This window comes from Lineus longissimus, chromosome 12 (genome assembly GCF_910592395.1).
Source record: "Lineus longissimus chromosome 12, tnLinLong1.2, whole genome shotgun sequence".
In the NCBI taxonomy this organism is placed as follows: Eukaryota; Metazoa; Nemertea; class Pilidiophora; order Heteronemertea; family Lineidae; genus Lineus; species Lineus longissimus.
This window is the reverse complement of record NC_088319.1, coordinates 454,323-473,192: the sequence shown is the minus strand read 5'-3', so window position 1 is coordinate 473,192 and position 18,870 is coordinate 454,323. Positions and strand designations below refer to the sequence as shown.

The window sequence follows — 18,870 nt, the reverse complement described above, 5'->3', positions numbered from 1 at the left end:
CACGGTTAGCTGAGCACAAACATCAATAAAGTGTTCTAAACATATGCAGATCAAGGGAAAAGGCATGTTGCTTTCTTAAAGTTCTAAGTTCTAAGGTCTTTCAAAAACTATTTCGGTTATGTACTTTCTCGTATAAAGAGCTATGTTACATATGTGTCCATGCTACAGGGAGTAAAAGCCAGTGTATTATCAAGCTTATATACAATAGGCAGCACCTTCTAATGCAGCTAGGATGATCGGCATCCTACCTTTCACAACCATAGGAGGCGCCAGCGTCGTAACCATTGAAGGATTATCCGTAAAGAGCTTTTTCTTCTCCCAGTAGGTCTCTGGTGCTTGTGTTGCTTCCCACCATGGTCTCTGTGGTGTTGGCTTTCTAGTTGGTGTTGGCTTTCTTGTAGGTTGTGGTTTCTGCCCAGGATTCATGGTAGGAATACGCCTCTCCAATGGACCTTTCCTTGGTCGTGGGGTCCATTTATAATAATCTGTTGAAATTGGTGGTTTTCTGGTCTGTTTCGATTCTGGGGCTGGCGTTGGCTTTGTAGTCGTCTCAGGCTCAAGAAATGCTTTCCACCAAGGTAGTTGAGTAGGTACAATCACTGCAGGTCTAGGAGTTTGTCGCTCCTGTTTTCTGGGTCTCAAGGTTCCTGGAACCTTTCTAGTAGGCCTAGGTTTCTCAACAACCTCCCACGTTGGACGCTGTCTTGGTTTTCCTGTGGGTTTTACCCTTGGTCTACGAGTTGGTGGCACCCATGGTCTAGGGGTAGGTTTAGCTGGTTTTGGAGTAATCGTCACATGCCTATTGGGCTTTTCTTTTGGTTTTTCCTTTGGCTTTTGTTTTGGTTTTTCCTTTGGCTTTTCTTTTGGTTTTTCTTTTGGTTTTTCCTTTGGTTTTTCCTTTGGTTTTTCCTTTGGCTTTTGCTCTGGTTTTTCCTTTGGCTTTTGCTCAGGTTTTTCCTTTGGTCTTTGCTCTGGTTTTTCCTTTGCCTTATCTGTATCTTCCGAACTTGTCTTTTCCTTTGGTTTTGGCTTTTCATCTGGTTGTTGCCTTCCTGTTGATATCTCCTTTGGTTTTCTAGTAGGTTTTAACTTCTCTACCAATGGTGTCTTAGTGGTTTTCTCCAATGGTTTATGGATTGGTTTCATCACAGGTTCTCGTTCTGGTTTAAGATCTGAAGCTCCCTTTTCATCCAATGATTCCCCTGTCACAACCTGTTTTGGTTTTTCTACTTTACCCACCAGCTTTTCTTCAGTTAGTCCCCTATTCTTTCCCACGGGCAGTTCCTTTTTCCCATTCTTTTTCATCGGTATTTTTGTCGTCATTTCCACATCCGTCAATACATCACTTGTTTTATCTTTCTTTTGATCCTCACTTTTCCACCGTTCCAAGATACGCCACATGTCAAATGGTGAATACGGAGCAGATTTAGTCGTCGCTGAAGACAAAAACATGCAGTTATCGAAAAAAATCAGCATACTGTCATTCTGATTTCCCTGGGAGAAAACTTTTATCATTTTCATCAAAAGCAGTTGATGAAAACTTACACTTTTGACAAACCAAAAGTTCTTTCGAAATTGAGACTGTTTCATTTATTGTTAATCAAATCATGCAGTCCTTGCTAAAATTCAGCAAATTTTGTTACTGAATTTTGTTGGATAAGAATATTCTTCAGAAAGTTCTTGAACTCATTGACCAGATCAAAAATAATTTGTGGGTAGATTCAATCCAGAAACCTAAAGCAGAAACTAAGCAGAGCACAAACTTGATCATCTCAGGCCAGTTGGAAGAACCGAGTGACACTGGACGGGCCTCAAACCCACAACCTTCCAGTCACAGGTTGGACCTACCTCAACTTGATCACTACACTTCCCTGAAATTGTTATATCAGTGAACAGAACAACTTGGTTAGAAACTAATGTCTAGTTCTAAGCTTATCTCTTGTTATCATAATATTTGTTAGAAATTCCACTACAGATCTAAATGTGTTAGGTTTTACTTCTTGATTTACTGTACCTGCCACTTTCATTTTTGAACTAGTATATTCACTGGTAATTGTACTAGTAGTTGTACTAGTCACAGTAGTACTAGTAGTGGTAGGGGTAGTAGTTGAACTGGTTTTCTCTGCAGAAAAGGAATAATGAATTAAGGCACAGCAAAGAATACAAAAAGCCTTTAGTTTGTTTTGGCTGAAATTCCAGTTCTGTATCTTTATCATTTGCCTGATGACCTGTTATTTGAGCCTTAGGAGAAAATGGCTAATGTGTTTTCTTAAACACCTTGATTTTCTCTGCACATGGTCCTGAAATCTTGCTATTTTCTCCAACATTTTTCTGAAAATCTCAGGCACCATATGGGGTAAAACGATGGGAATGGTATGAAACTGAAGCTTACACCCAGCTATATGAATACCTGGATATTTCTAAATGTGACTTAACAGCCATTTCGATGTTATGGGTCCCATTTTGGTTATAGGCATCACAGCTACCTGATGACCTCTTCTTCACCGCTAGAACAAGTACTCAGCATCAGTGAAAGACAGGACAGTAGAGGGTTAAAGCAACAGCTCCTTTTCTCAATCAACCCATCATCCCTGCCTCAAGTAATGTCAAATCTTACTACATTATATCCGTAGATATGATGAGCGCGAATCATTTGCCAAATGCGTCCAATTCGTATATTTTTCTCCATGAATCGATCAATCTCTCGCTCCGACAAACAGTCTACATATGAAATGAACAAAGTTACATACTTTGATATTTGAAAATCAATGCTTGAATCGTGACTATTTAATGGGGGAAAGGTCATGCTACTTCAAATGGGAGTAGAGTTGAAACATTTAACATGATACTAGATTGTCTAAGAGAGCAGGTCTTTCACTGATTTGGCAAGAGGTTTTTAACTGGGCTGTAGGATAGTCCTAAAACGTTGAGGAGGTGAAGTGCCAAAGGCATGAGGAATTTATAAATCTTCCAGTTGAAGCCCAGGCAGCATAGCACTTTTAAGAAGTCCAAGATTCCTGGACTTTCTGCAGGATTGTCGACAGGGGTTCCTGCCTACAAAAAACAAACAGTGACAATAGAGCCCCTGTGGCAGAGATGGCCAGTTTCTCTGATGTCAGACGATTTCTTCCTGACATGCCAGTGCTGATGATTCTCTCCAACTTGAGCCAGTGTGTCGGCAAGTGGCTAATCTGGCTCTGTTGGCTGACGGAGGGTAATCCAATTGTCAACATCACAGAGCCAGTGTACTAATGGGTGAATATGTGAGCGGAGACGTCATATTTAATAAACATCAGTTAGTGTGGAGCTGATAAATTTATGAACCTTACATGCATCAGACCGTCATATTCAGGATCATCGCTTATAACAAACAAGTCAAAAGTCCAAGTTTCAAGTCTGTTGTTAATAATGTGTATAACAGATTTCATATAAAGCGCAAAAACATTGACAAATGACACTAAGTCCTGTTGCAGAAAAGCACTTATTCACATTACATAGTGATCCGTGGTCCAATTCGATATCAAACATTACCAACAATGCTATATCCCTTTTGTTGATTAGATATCTGGAGAGAGTCTGGCCAAGAATTGTTTGACAACACCACAAAAGTGACATGAGAATTATAGTGTGTTGTGCGTTTATCACTGTCATTGATAATGGTTAGACGACTAACTGCATCAGGCGACAGAGATCCACGGAGTTTGGGACATTGATGCATCTACTTCTTTCTCAGACTCAAGCCCCTGGCTGTTTTCACTGTTAAGCTTCCTTCCCACAGTTTCCACCTCAGCAGGAAACTGCAGGCAATGCAGGCAACCGTGCTGTCTAAACAGACATCAGGTTTTTACATAAGTTATTGGCTAAGCAATTGTGTTTGACAGTGAAGCCGGTAGAACCAGGAAACCGCAACCACTGTACAGTAACTGAAAGTTGTAGAAGTTTCCACGACCATTTGCAATATTTACCTGAATTTTGCAAGTTTGTATCAAATCAAAGCACAAAACACCAGACCACATAACCATTAGTCCTCATGCCATCAATGTCATCATGACTTGTTTCAAATCAAAGCACAGTGCACCATATTATATGATTTGGTCCTCATACCATCAATGTCACCATGACTTGTTTCAAATCAAAGCACAGTGCACCATACAATATGATTCGGTCCTCATACCATCAATGTCACCATGACTTAAGCCACAGTATCTTATCTGAATCCAATTGATCAGACGATGCTCCCTCCTCGACCACCAGGCACACAGACAATACTGAAATTGGCTCAATTTCTTGTGGAACATGCAATATCTGGTTGATGGCATCCACGAAGGGAAGCTTGTTAGGACCCTCGACTTAGATCAATCTTCTTAACCCTCACAGGCCAAGACCATTTTGAGAAATTTCCCACTCTTGATATCTCCTACTTGCTCCTGACAAAGATCACCAGGTGAGCAGCCAATTCTTCTACTGGAATTGTCTCTGTTTCTGGTCAGACTTGAAATATGAGGTTGATCGCATTCAAGAAAGAAAAGATTCTTAGGATTCACAACATAATGAATGGGTGAATATCTATCTTCACCAAGTATACATTTGTCGGTGCCATCAGGTCATAAAAATATACGAGAAATTTACGCTCTAACCTGACACATAATGAAAATTCTGGATGCCTGAAAGAAATTGAAACCTTTTTCCACTGTGGCATAAAATAGTGGAAGAAATTGTGTTTATCTGGTTGAAGTAATGCACTTACGGTGCTTAATGGGATAAACTGAGAGGAAAAGAAAAGCTCTTCTGGTAATGGAATATAACCCTCCTAATAAGATTGTGGAAAATTGTTTCGATCAGCTTGTGCGGTAAAAAGTAGCAGAAGAAAATCTAAACGTATCGAAGCTTGTCTGATGGTGTTGAGTGAAGACTTGTTGCCCGGTAGAGTAAGGCGATTTGTAAAACAAGGAAATGACCACTGAGAGGTTCTTATAATTGCATTGCGCATGGTCAGACTCAGGCCTGCTCACTATGGGTCAATGATGAGCTGCACTTGCGATTGAACTGGTATCCAAATTGGCTTCTGCAGGGCTGGTGCTTACAAAATAAATTCGGTAAAAGCAGCAGCTATACAAAAACAACGACTTCATCACATTTCAAACGAAGTCTGTCGCATGCCAAATCACTTTTAATTTGGAATATACCCAGCTGCAATGACTGGTAATGTTTTTCTCAGCAAATGAGACTTTAATTTGTAGTTTTGGGTGTTAAGTAAAAGTTTAAACTGAGATGCACGTAAATGATTCATACAGTTATAAAAAAGAAATGTTGGAGAGTAACTAAGAGTAAAATGTTGGTATTTATGACTTTAAAAATAATACCTTGACAAGAAAAAGAAAAACCTAATTCGGAACGGTACAGAATTCTGAAAGGTGCAACTAACATAATGTGAAAGTATTGTAGTTCTTATGATTTATGACTGTTAACTACCAAACTTGCTTGCTGACTCATTTTTGCCATTCACGAAAATTTCCAAAAATTACACCATTTTTATTTTTAGTGGAAAACGAAATGTCTTTTCCGATAATTTTTTTTTCATGTTTTAAATTTCTTCCAGTAACTGATGAAAATTTGGCAGTTCACAGTTAGTATTTGTGGTGTCATTTAGTGATGGAGACTCAGTTGTGGTGAGACTGTTGTGATTGATACTGGGTTGTGGTGAGACTGGTGTAGCGGGTTTGGCGGGAATAATTGGATTGGATCGCTATATTGGATTGTGCAGTGTGGTAACAAATGGAATGCCGCATGAGGACCCAAGGCACGGACAACTTGCAGTTCTATCCTGATGAGGATATAAGGCTAACAAAACCTGAATTCTTTCTTCTTCTTTGCACTTGACTAGTTCAACTTTCACATTGCTCGTAATCAAGAATGCAGCAGCCTGAAATAAATCTCCCTCTGTTCCCCATAGTTTTACTTGGAGCAATGTGGGCTCCAGCAAGGTCTTCCCTCGGTTGGTACTCAGAGGAAATTCCTCCAGGATGTGTTCAGGTCTGCTCAGAGAAACCACAATCACTGATGGCACACAGGCACAGTCTTCTTACATGTTTGAGGCAGCAGAAAACTAGGATATGACCCAGCTATGGCTCTGGATGGTGGCTATCCTCAACCATTTCCCAGCACAAATTGAGGCTGGTGATTACTGGCAAGAGAAACCAATCACTCCATCAACTCAGACACTGATTGTTCTAAAGTGTGATTGTGGCAGATTATCTGACCCAATGTCATCCAGCCGATATATCATCACTTTCTGGCTGCACGTTATTGTCGGGGAGGGATTTGAGATAGCTCTTGATGGAATGGTTCAGCTACTAGAGGCGGGTACGAACTGACCATTGTGCCCTGGGGAAGTATTATGTAAGACAGGGCCACATCAAGTATCGCAAAATCACCATAAACAGGAGAATGCTTGGGAAGTCAGGAATGAGAATAGAATAGTGAAAGTGTATCATTGAGACCAAATTCCTTTAACTACAATTGCAGAATAACTTGATTATGAATTCACCCCAAGTATTTTCAACACGAGATCCATCAGTTCTTCTAAAAAGAAACGCAATGTGCCTTGGGTTACCATGCGATGTGTGAGATTAAGTAGTGTGTAATATAACAGATAGATGTCGTCGCTACATTTACCACGATGAATATACTCATCTCCAACGATACCCTTCACGTTGATGTTGCCCGCTGCAGGCCACAAAAATAAACATGCAGTTTAACGAAGACAGAAGACATACAGACTGTGAGGGTGGCTCCTCTCTGCTCACTACACAAATATCATAATCGCAGCATTTTAGAACATTTAAAATTACAGCAAAATATTTGATTTCATCACTGTATGGTATATATCATCAGATGTCATCAAGAGCTTTCCAATGAATGGTCATGGCAATGGGGCTACTTATGGTACCATCAGAGAGTAGAAAGTGCTGATCTTAAGCTCTCTTTGAAATGGTCGTGTCAGTTGGTTTACAAATGAACAGTTTTGTCAATAGATTAACAAATATCAAGAGCTTTCCAATGAATGGTCATGGCAATAGGGCTACTTTTCGTACCATCAGAGAGTAGAAAGTGCTGATCTTAAGCTCTCTTTGAAATGGACATGTCAATTGGTTTACAAATGGTACCATTAGAAAGAGCTGATCAAGTGCTTTCCAATGAATAGTCATGTTAATAGGCTTATTGGCCCGTCGGAAAGTTCTGATCATCAGCTTTCTATGGAATAGTCATGTTAATAGGCTTACTATTGGCCCGTCCGAAAGTTCTGATCACACCATCAATAGCTTGGTGGCTGTTGGGAACTGGACAGGTTAGAAATCACCGTTGAAGTTTGTTTCTTAGGCTAACAACTCAATTAACAGTAACTCTTTATTTCAGGAGCAGTGAGCAGAGACAGGGCACAACCCATGAACACATAATGTCAAAAATTAAACAAATACATGAAGTTTGCATAATCATCATTCAATGAAACACTGTGATAACTTGCATTCAAATTTGCATTGATCTGACTCAATCAATTAAATATTGTTAATTACATGTGAAGTCTTCTGTAATTAACTAAAGCTTGTAACCCAGTATGAAAAGTTGATGAATTAATTATGTTCTTCAGAAAATTATGAAAGTAGAAGAGAAGTCATGCAACGGAAACAGCTGCAAATAATGCTTTGGCCTAACAAAATAATTTGTTTGCGGAACACAGCACTGAGTGATATTTCAATGGGTACTGCCCCCTAACAAGATATTTTATTAGATCTGAATGTTGTTTTTACCTGTGCTTTACATGCACATGTCTGTGTGTGGTTGTGTACCAGGCCTATTTTGAAAGTCTGCCCAATTTGTTATTTTTGTGCTTATTTGGTGACAGCTTATTTCTTTTTAGTGGTATATAATGGGTAACCTGAGATGGATACAAAACGTTAGGCACAGGATTAACAAATACGGTCACTTTCAATTTAGGCCCAGGACATGGGTGCACATCTCTGCTAATATCAGTATAAGTTCGAAAGACAAGAACTTGTGTCCAAAGAGAGATGTCGTAAAGCAGTATCAAGTCAGATCCAAGATATTTCCCAAACATAAAAGAGTTGTCCTCAAAGCTAACCATCCAAAGGTTTTAACCATCCAAACGTTTTAAGTTTTCTCAAACTCATCACCCACAGACAAACCATCTCATCTTGTGCTCATCGTGACCCAACCAACACACTTTCACAAGGACAATTAGTAATCAATTAGTAAACAGTTAGCCAAGTTCTTGTTTGACTAATTAATTAACACCATGATTCAGCTCAAGCGAGTGTGAACCCTAAATTACCATGAAGGCACCAAACATGCCATGAAGACATGATGAGTGTCTGTTTTCAAACGGCTTGACTGAACCAATTAGCTGACAATTATCAGCTCATTAAGACCCCTTTAGATCGCTAATTAGAGATTGGAAGAAGGGGGAAAGTGTTTGACTTTTGATCGGGGTGAGATGGAGTAATTGTAGCTGCAGGTGATGAAGTTTAGTATCAGATCAGTTGAGGGATTCCCACAGCTTTGGCAGGGATACGATTTGAAATTGAAGTGATGACAGGGGAGATGATGAGGTCAATGGAACCCAAAGGTAACCAACTGCTCATCCTCATCCTGCTACAATATGGATGGATAGTCAATTACCAAAGTGAAATTTCTTTTCTTCTGAGCGATTTTTTGCTCCATCTTGGATGAACATTATGTCATCACAAATGACCATCATATTGTAAGTTTTATAATCTACCTTCCCCGGGGCATATCTTCACGCTTTTTGAGCACACAAGATGTAACGAATGCTGTCATGTCCATCTTGTGGCTCAATACCCATAATGCCTCACATCTCGGTCATCTCGACCGTGTGATTGGCTGTCCACGACAGTAAGAGTATCTTAGACTGTAAGTGGACATCAACAAGATTGGTGCGACAAGATGTGAGACGACAAGTCAGTCTTTCACTCCATGTGTAGGGCCTACAAAGATGTCCATTTACCATACTTTATTGTCATCTCGACCGAGTGATTGGATGTCCATTACAGTAACTGAGGCTGTGAGCTGACATCAACAATTGGCAGGATGAATAGATCAACAAGATTTAAGGACATTGAGGAGAAAGGCAAGGTCTAGCTTGAGGTGTGTCTCTAACTTTTACTGTGCACCACCAGCCTCTTACGCCTTGTCCACCCTCTTCGTTTTTGTAATTCACGAAATGTGTAAAGGTCTAGCCAAATGAACATAGCCTCTACATACTGCTGTCAATATGGGTGCAGTGCACATATGATGTATTATGTTGCGTTTGTGTGTCTTCTACTAAGACAGCTCAACAGAAAATTGTGGCTAAATAATCACAACCATGCTTAGCATTATTTGCAGGCAGAACATTGTTGGACAATTTTGATAGAAAATGAGCGAGACACTGTTTTTGTCTAACTCTGTTGGCACTATAAGCTCAGAAGTTTGATTTTCACTAAGATGTTCACTAAACCGCCTACATGTAAAATGATGTCATCATATTCGTTCAAAATTGTCCAAAACAAATGAAAAACTGAAATCAACAATAGTTAGTAATCATTAGTGCTCCTGATGTGTGAACTCGAAAATCTAAAATTTCAAAATTTTTTAACACTTTATTACCTGCTTGTGTGCACTCGCCCGTCATGACGACGTGTAGCTTCCTCTGAGCCTTACATGCCTCTCGGTTCATGATGCACTCGTTGCTGTACGTCCGGCCATCGCTAGCGCAGACTGGCGCAAACTCGGAATTACAGATGCCTCGACAGCTGCAGAACGGTTCACGATTATCTTTGATTTGGCAAACTTCGGACGGACCGCATTTGTAATCTTTGCAGGGGTCTAAAAAGATAAGATAGACATGTTTTAGGGAATATCAGCTTGATTTCTGAGATCCAGAATGTGATGCTCTTGTTTAATAGAAGAGGAAGAAGAAGTGGGTTAGCAACAGGGAGCCTTTTGACGTCAATTCAGTCAATTGCTGAATTGAAAGCATTTTATTTCAACTTGAAAAGAAGATAAACATGACCTAGACCAACTCGATGGCTTCACCCAGACAAACCCGATAGCTCCACCCAGTCACGCTTAAGTTTGCCTCTCCATATTTCCCCGAGCTCCCCTGAGACCCTATAACAAAGTAAACCTGCAATCAAAGTCGACTGTTGCTGGGTCTCTCTATGAACGAAACAAGAATACGAAATAAATATGCCCGGCTGTGGGTGACATACAGAGATAAACTTATCGGCGTAAACGGGTGAGGCATAAAACGCCCCAAGACAGATGTCAGAAACATTCAGAGGATCCGATACAAAACGCACCAGAGGGAATTACTTCTTTATTTAGAAATAAATATCACGATTGTGTGATAGTGTTCAGATATTTCCCGTTTTTATCATATTCATTGTGTCACAAGATGATTTCAGACGACTCATATGAGAGAAGAAAGATGCCATTTGGTTATAATCCAAGACACAAAGGTTGATATTGGTTACCTAGTTTAGTTAAAGTCTTCACAATACCCAGTCCATGATGAACAGGGAACACTGTGAAACATTTTCTCAACATTGCCATAAACCTTCTAAATAAGTGTTACCATTAGTCAAAGGAAGAGGTCTTCATCACGCAACAATGATGTTCGACAAACCAGAGAGACCATCGTAATTGAAAGACGATATAAATTCCTCACTGGCCCCGAGTGTTGCTATCAACAATGAACACATCAAGATCAGTTGCATCCTGGGAGGCCAACATATCGCATGCATTGACGCCAAGGAATCTTGGGAAATTAGATAAATTTCCTAGCAGATTGACGTGATTGTTGATATTCCGAGATATTCCTTGCGGAAAACTGCTTCCTATTCTAATCTTCTGATGGTGTATTTCCCTCATCTAAATATGACACCACTCTTCACACGCAAGATTTTGCTTCTCTTTTTTTCGCAATCTGCAAAAAAACTCCTAAATCTGCGAAAGGAAGATGAGCATGATTCAATCATTTGACCTTCTGTGAAAGCTGGGATGATTCAAAAGGAACTGCAACACATGACAGAAAAGAGGCTATATAATCTTGTCTCCGTTTTCTTTGTAAAGAAAGCCTGATTTGCTTGACAGCAACAGTGACTCCCTCGAGTCAATTCAGTTCATGACTGTACAAGCTATGAAAGTTTTGAGTGTTTTAGGGACTTACAATACCATCGGAACACTCCCCGGCTGACTGTATCAGAGTTATTGAGATGAACAAGGTTTAGACGTGCACTTTCATATCTTTACCTTTTCAGAGAGAAAGCAATATACGACAGGATTTGTCTATAAGGCGGATCTGGAATGACATACTTTGATATGTCTCTGTCCTGTTCTGGCACATTGTGTGACAGGAGGCTCATGACAAGGCCACGTGGCCAAGGGCTGACACCAACACGTTCATTAATAATGCCAGAGGTCAAAGTAACTCAATCCTCTAATTTTTCTTTCTGTGAACACCGATATGCTTTGTGGCTGCCAATACAATATATGACAGAATTTTGAATGTCATTTAATCCCGTAGGAACAGCGGAGTCATCAGCAAATAAAGACATCAAAAGGGAGGCACAAAATCCAATAGGTCAAGGGAAGCAGTTAGAGAATACCAGGAGGACGTCAGGCAATTCGAACAAGCTATCCTGCTATTTCCAGCTTATCCGATTGATACGTCACCATGTTTTTGTGGGCATTTTTTACTGTGAATTTGCAAGTTTCTAAATTATCTTTTTATTGTGCACCCCATGACTGCACATTCTCGATACAAAGCTGTAAATTCACCAATATCGATACCATGACCGCCTCTGAGATGCTTTTTCATAAATATGTAATTCTTCCGAGCTAAGAATTAACTGAATTAATTGCCACCTTCCTTTACTTCAAGGCAATCCATCGGGACTTGCGATTGAAAAGCTGATGGCGTAAGATGAGGGCCCAGGATCACCAGGGATCAAATTCAACGCATCTGGGTTGTCATTTATTCAAATTTTTACACTACTATACAATACAGAATCACTTTCATGATAATTAGAAAGCCATCCGATCTTCATTTTAAATCCCCTGAAAGTTAAGACTTGGAAGATCTTGATTTGCGAGAGCTGAGATGTATTTTGTTATTACTTAATTTTGGCCCAAGACAGTTCAAAGATTGCACATCTAGATGAAGGTCACAGGAAGACATCTTTATCCTTTTTGCCTCAGTGAGAGAATGCAATACCCTAGTGACAGACAGCTCCAACTTCAGTATCTAGTTTCTTTCATTGTAAACTCTGTCATGATATGACACAAAGTTCTGAGGCAAATGTTGACCCCACACTCCAACCCTGTCTCGTGGTCATCCAAGGAAGAAATTGACTAGCACTGATGGATGACACTGGGTTGAACTAGACAAGGGTTGTAGCAGCGAATCTAACAGAAGCACTGACCATGAGATGTATATCAGTGCCATGGTGGATGCTGGGCCCATTTGACAGAATGGCTAACATTCTTACAGAATTCCATCAGAAACAAGTCTTTTTATTGGCGGGGTTGATTCACTTGGTGTGGGTTGTTCAATGTAGCTCCAGTTGTGACAATAATCTACTTCATTTATTGTGTAATTGGGAACTGCACTGAAGCTGAACGAACCGAACTTCCCACCCGTAGGTCACTTTGGCAAAGTTTGCTATGTTTGCCAAGACACTCGCCTCAAACACCACATGCTCTTGCCAAACTAATTCTTTATCACTCCTACCAGGAGAAACCCAAATAAAAATGGTTGTCGATTAGAAGAACTCTACCAGTAGATTATTCAAGTAATTACAATTGGATACTTTAATTACATCCCGTCATTTCTTTTGACTTACATTTAGACACTTGACTCACATTCGCAAAATTAACCTCCCGGCTTATGACTGCCAAGATGATGTCAACGACATTGGAAATATCGACCTAGTCTTGCTTTTACCAACTAACTAGTCATTACTTTACTTGATGGGTTTCAAAACTAATGAGTCTTACTCGGTTCTTAGCTGAGCCGAATTGTTGGCCAACTGTTTTATGGTAGCAGAGCCGAGTTAATAGCCAACTGTTTCATGGTAGCAGAGCAGAGTTGTTAGCCAACTGTTTCATGGTAGCAGAGCAGAGTTGTTAGGACACTGTTTTATAGTAGCAGAGCCAAGTTGTTAGAATCTATGATTGCTCATTATAGAATCTATGAGAGGAGATCCGACGTGAGACATGGTCTGCAATAATCATCATAGATTGTGCCATATGCCCATCAATAATTCGATGACGGAAGCCTTTGCCTGTGTACACTGTGAAAACTGAAAACGGCCACACAAGGGATGAAACGGCAGCAGTACATCTTGACTTAACCATTTAATCAGCTCCGAAATTCACCAGCACGCTTCTGCCACCAAATTCATTAACTGGTATCAGCACAGTTAATCGTTCATCAACCCCGACTTTGGTTGTTAAAGTGCCATGATGGATGTGCGGAAACCTTCAAATGTCTTAAATGTCCCAGCATGCACCTGTCAGAGACGATCTTAACTCAATCTTAACTCGTTAATAGCGCTATTAGCGCCAAGATTGATCATCTTGACGATACCGCGGTGACACGTTTAATTTTCTCCCTCAGCGGTTCCTGATGAATCAGGTGCGTTAGCAGGGAGTGCGGCAATCAAATTCTTCAAAATGTGGTTTTTGCCGCAGCGGTAGTTTTTCGAATGATGTGAAGAGAGGTTTAATTAATCTCTGTTATTGCACTCATGTGAAAAACAGTGGCATGAAGAGGTAGGTTAAGTTTGTTTGCCATCATGACAAGCTGACATTTTTTCAAATCAAATTCAAATCTTGCTGGAGGTTAAAGACTTTTGCCAGTCTTGCACCGGCATTTGCGATGACCACTGCTAACAAGCAAGTTTTGTCACATGCAAGCATGGTCACAGTGATATAAATTGCTCCTTTGCAGGGTACTTTTAAAATGCACATTGGATGAAAGAGGTCTTTGATATAACAACAGTGCCACCACCACCTTGATCTGATGTTGATGCTGATAGTTGGATCCCTGGTTGGACCACTCCTCCGACTGAAAGGGCCCCAATATCGACCAACAAGCTTCCCCCAGATGCCTTCCTTAGTACATATCCATTAAGAGATGAGATGTCCCACCCCACAGGAGATCAGTACATCATCCTGTCTTGATGGCCTACACAATGCCAGCATCCTGTCAACAAACCTGATTCTATATCCGAGATAATCAAGACGAATGATGGCTAATACAGAAAATACCTTTGGAGGAATGGAAAGGTTTCTCAGACTTTTAATTTAAGGTCCCACAAATGAGCAATTTTTGATGCTGCACCCCACAGGCAATGGATGATAAAATGATAGCCCCTCTGCTGGTAAAACCAGTAATGACGACTGCAAGTAAGATATGTTTTTATCATTGTATTCTTCCCTTGCATTAAAGAGAACCAGCCCGCACATTCATAAACATCTCCACAAACCAAGATACTGTCAAGCAATTCCAAATAACTTTCAAGTTTCCATTAAAAGCTTCCTTTATGTATCCTCCATCAAGTGTTGCCTCAATTCCAATCAAGTGTTGTACCCGTGTTTGTCTTGAGCAGAAAATAACAATGTTTCCTTCCTGTCATTACACTTTATTGGTACTTTATCGCCCTTGTTCAACATCGGCAAATTACCCATCGCCTCATTTCACCCAGTTGCATGATACTTCAAGTTTCTTGGTGGAGATTGATCACTGGTGACTTAACCCTTGTGCAGCAAGTCATCATGGCAAGAAAAACCTATATCTGACAATCAGTCACCAGGAAATTAATTGATTCATAAGAAAATGAGTCGCAAATGTCCAACACAAGATCGCTGAAGTCAAACAGGGTGTACTTGCAGAGTTGTCTACACTAAGGGTAATAGAGTTATCACTGGATGGCAATTATTAGAAATTCATATTTCTACTCATGAAATACTGTGGGAAGAAAATCATGTCCGCCTAGCCGATTTTGATTGACGCTCACATATTGTTTACTGCTCATGATCACGTTGACTCAGTCTGCCGCTACTTTCACGAATCCCGGATTTCCGTCCCTGCAACTCAGGTGAAACGACCGAAACACATAACCACACAGACTATGCATTAACGACACAAACGACGCATTAGCGCCAGCGCAATGTCATCAATCATCACGAAACATTGTCTACCTCCACGCCTGATAATGACTGGAGAGCTACTCAACGCAAGCTAATGGATTTTCAAGTAATGGTTTCGCAGAATTCAAGGTATCCTGTTCAACAATGTAAGCTCATGAGGAGCTCCTGGAATACCCTTACTGTTGAGACCCTTTCTGTACCTTGGACCTGGCAAACCACATCACCATTAGTAAGAAATGTTAATCAACATTGGGAACTCCACGTCATCGTAGTCTGTGCCGTATCTGTCATTCACCAACGACATCGCATCCGGAAAAAAAAAGGAAAATGTGTTTTGCCTCACGGCATGACAAGCCGCAATTTTTTCGCATTGACAGCTGATGTTTGAGGACGGAAGCTATAAATCATGCTATTCAATGTTTGCTAGCTGCTTTTTAATGACAAACCATTAATTTCCTTTGCTTACCTGCTCTTGTTAGAGTTTCCAAGTAGTGGGAATGTGTAGTTGGTTTCTGCGCAAAATATTTATTGATGTCGGGTTTGTCTGGCAAGCTTAAAGCACACTGCAGAAGCAAATTTTAGTTGCAGTTTCACAAAACCACAAAATCATTCCACGATGTCTGATCAATGTAACTGACAACTGGTGGTTAATGGGAAGCCAGGTGCTATCCACACCTGTCGATAACAGGACTTTAATTGATTTTGGTCACAGTGTTCCGATGACAGAGGCATGGTCACATCTGTAAGGATGCCACAGACAGGCCATCAGACCTCAGGCAAAAATCCATGGTGCAATATGTAAAACTTTCAATATGACCATTCATTGGAAAGCTCTCTTTCAACACGTTCTGATTGTTCCATTTGAAAACCTATTGACTAATGAGCACTGATTGGAAAGCTCTCGATGAGCACTTTCTGATGGTACCATTTACCATTTGTAAACCCATTGACATGACCATTCATTAGAAAGCTCTCGGTGAACACTTTCTGATGGTACCATTTGTAAACCCACTGACATGACCATTCATTAGAAAGCTCTCGATGAACACTTTCTGATGGTACCATTTGTAAACACATTGGCATAACCATTCATTAGAAAGCTCTCGATGAACACTTTCTGATGGTACCATTTGTAAACCCATTGACATGACCATTCATTAGAAAGCTCTCGCTGAACACTTTCTGATGGTACCATTTTAAACCTATTTTATTTCACTGGTGGAAATTCCACAAGTTATCTTGTAGTAGCGACAGAAGGGTTAATATGGAACCACCACACTGATCATTAATCTTAATGATAACTAGTAGTGTATGAAATACATCAGTATTTAACCAATACAACCGCATCATGCCACATCCGCAAATCACATCACATCATTAGCGGCGAACCATAAAACGTTATTCGACCAACAATGGTAAATGAACAAGCACTATGACTGTATTTTCATCGAGCTTTTATTCAATAAACGATGGTTTATGGACATTGCATGATGAACGAGAGATTGAGTCTAGAATGACACACAGATCAAAGTCAATCTGATAAGGCAAAATATCGATGATTTAATAGCTTTATTTGATATGGCTTAGAGTAGCTGAGGACCAAGTGTATAAGGTAGTCTGTGTTATCACATCCTTTAACCACTTCACAAGGGACGTTACAAGACGATGATATGTTTGGGGGCGGTACGGCATTCTATCTCAGCTCATTCAATTTGTTTCTGAACCACCACAGAGCAGCAAACCCTGGCTATTGACAGATAAAGGATGAGCTACCAGGAACGGTGAAACACTAGTCACAGCATTAACAGTAGCGGCTAATTAGCGTGCTATTGATCGTGGACTTGTTGACCCATGTGAATCACCTTTCAATACGTGAGCAGAGGGTAGCTGCATGCTGATTGGTACAAGGGAAGGTTTATGTGAGTGCTAATGGCTAACTGATATAGACTACATGGGGAGTGGTCACTTAAGTTGAATCACATAGCTGGGATTTTGTCCATATTTTGGCTGAATGACTAGCAAATACAAGCTTCATCCTAATTGCTGTGGTGGCCAATAAATGATGGTGCGGCTATCGGTGAGAAAGACTAGTCCAGAGTAGAAAGTAACGTTCACAAGTACTTTGATTTTGGCTCAAGTCCATCTGACTCACCTTTTAAAGTCTCCCAACTTTTAAATTCTTCGGCTAATTCATATACTGGCCGAGATAAGATTCAATGCACATTAGGATCAGGCTTATGAACTCTTGGATGTCTGCCTGGAGCATTGCCCAATGCCTTTGTCATGTCTACTTGAAGTATAATCATCAACCCCTGTTTGGAGCAATGCCCATTTCTTCCTTTTGAAATGCTGGCCAAACTCTGATTCATTTCCTTTGGCTTATTTGTGAATCACTTCTCCCACAGGGATCAGTAAGCTAATACTCAGATGACCAGGCACGATACTCACTCTACAAGATGAACCAATATTCTTAAGTGGCCTAAAGCCCCACCTCAGCCACCAATTCTAGCTCGAGTCAAAAAGATTGGCAGACTTCGACCCCTAACTGCGAGGATGATTGAAGGGATTTTTGGCACTTTGGCAGGCACCAGCAATGCAAGCAGGTGAGGCATTTTCTTGAGGTGAAATTCTTTTTCGACAAGAAAATATATTTGGAAATTCTTCACAAGAAATCAAGGAATTGCCTTGTGAAATAAGTTTTTAACCTGACAATATCTTCTGATATTTTATGGCTTGATGTGAAATATCAAACATGCTTACAGATAAGGAAAATCCATTGTTACCCAAGTTGACATGAAACCACCCCTCCCCTGCTAAACTATGCCCATCATGCTGTTACTCATCAAGGGAATTCTGTTGGAAGTACCGACAGACTTGGTGCATGAATTTCTCATGAGCAAAGCCATTTGTTGACGATCTCTGGAATCCTTGTCTAATATTAACCCATCAAACGTTAAGAGGAGACACCAGTAGCAGGCTTGAGATCAGCTCAACAGATTGTTAGACAATTCACCTTTGGGCTTTGAGGCAAGTTGTACCCATCAAGCCAGCTTCACATAGAGTTCACATTGCCATGCAGACAAGTCACCCTAGGGATTAGAGGCAAGAGTTTGGTGATGTTTGTAAACAACGTTTGGAGAAGTGGGCAAGTGTAGACCAGACTTTTGGCTCATCAAAATAAAACATTCACAGCAGGGTGACTGAATACCTGCTGTCTTTATACCACCTAGAAAGGATAGAAAGATCAGCTCAGGCCTCCTAACTTTCCTCTGATAGGGAAGGCACATATTTTCATAAGCCAGACTCTCCGATCTTCTTGCTTCAATCCACATTGCCCCTCTTTCAATTTGCGATGTGCGAAAACCAATACATCAGGTGGCACTATAATTAGGTGGATTCATGGATTAATTACTTGGTATATCCACCAGGCTCAACCACTAATATCCTGGGTATAATGTAGCATTGTGGGGATTTGGCGCGGTAAGATTGATGTCTTTATACAGCGAAATGAATTTGGTTACAGAGATGAGTCAACACAATGTGGCAGTTTCTTATAGTAAGCCCGAAATAATTCACAAATGGAAATGCTAGATGGCTTCTTCTTTTTAGGGCTTGTTGGCTTCACTTGCCGGGAAA

At 40.5% G+C, this 18,870-nt stretch overlaps 1 protein-coding gene across 20 annotated transcripts in view; it reads right to left on the bottom strand.

The window, feature by feature from the left end:
- Positions 1-18,870, bottom strand: part of LOC135496773 (agrin-like) — a 149,911-nt gene that overhangs the window by 52,950 nt on the left and 78,091 nt on the right. For 18 of the 20 annotated variants that reach the window (XR_010448719.1, XM_064786270.1, XM_064786266.1 and 15 more), the window contains 3 exons: positions 9,685-9,903; positions 2,015-2,122; positions 249-1,436 (listed from right to left, as the gene is read on the bottom strand). Coding sequence is in view for 19 of the 20 variants with exons in the window: in XM_064786270.1 (XP_064642340.1) it covers positions 249-1,436; positions 2,015-2,122; positions 9,685-9,903 (1,515 nt within the window). In the remaining variant the exon portion in view is untranslated. Of the gene's footprint in view, positions 1-248; positions 1,437-2,014; positions 2,123-6,675; positions 6,727-9,684; positions 9,904-18,870 lie in introns of all 20 variants that reach the window. The other 2 variants (XM_064786284.1, XM_064786286.1) reach the window with 2 other exon arrangements.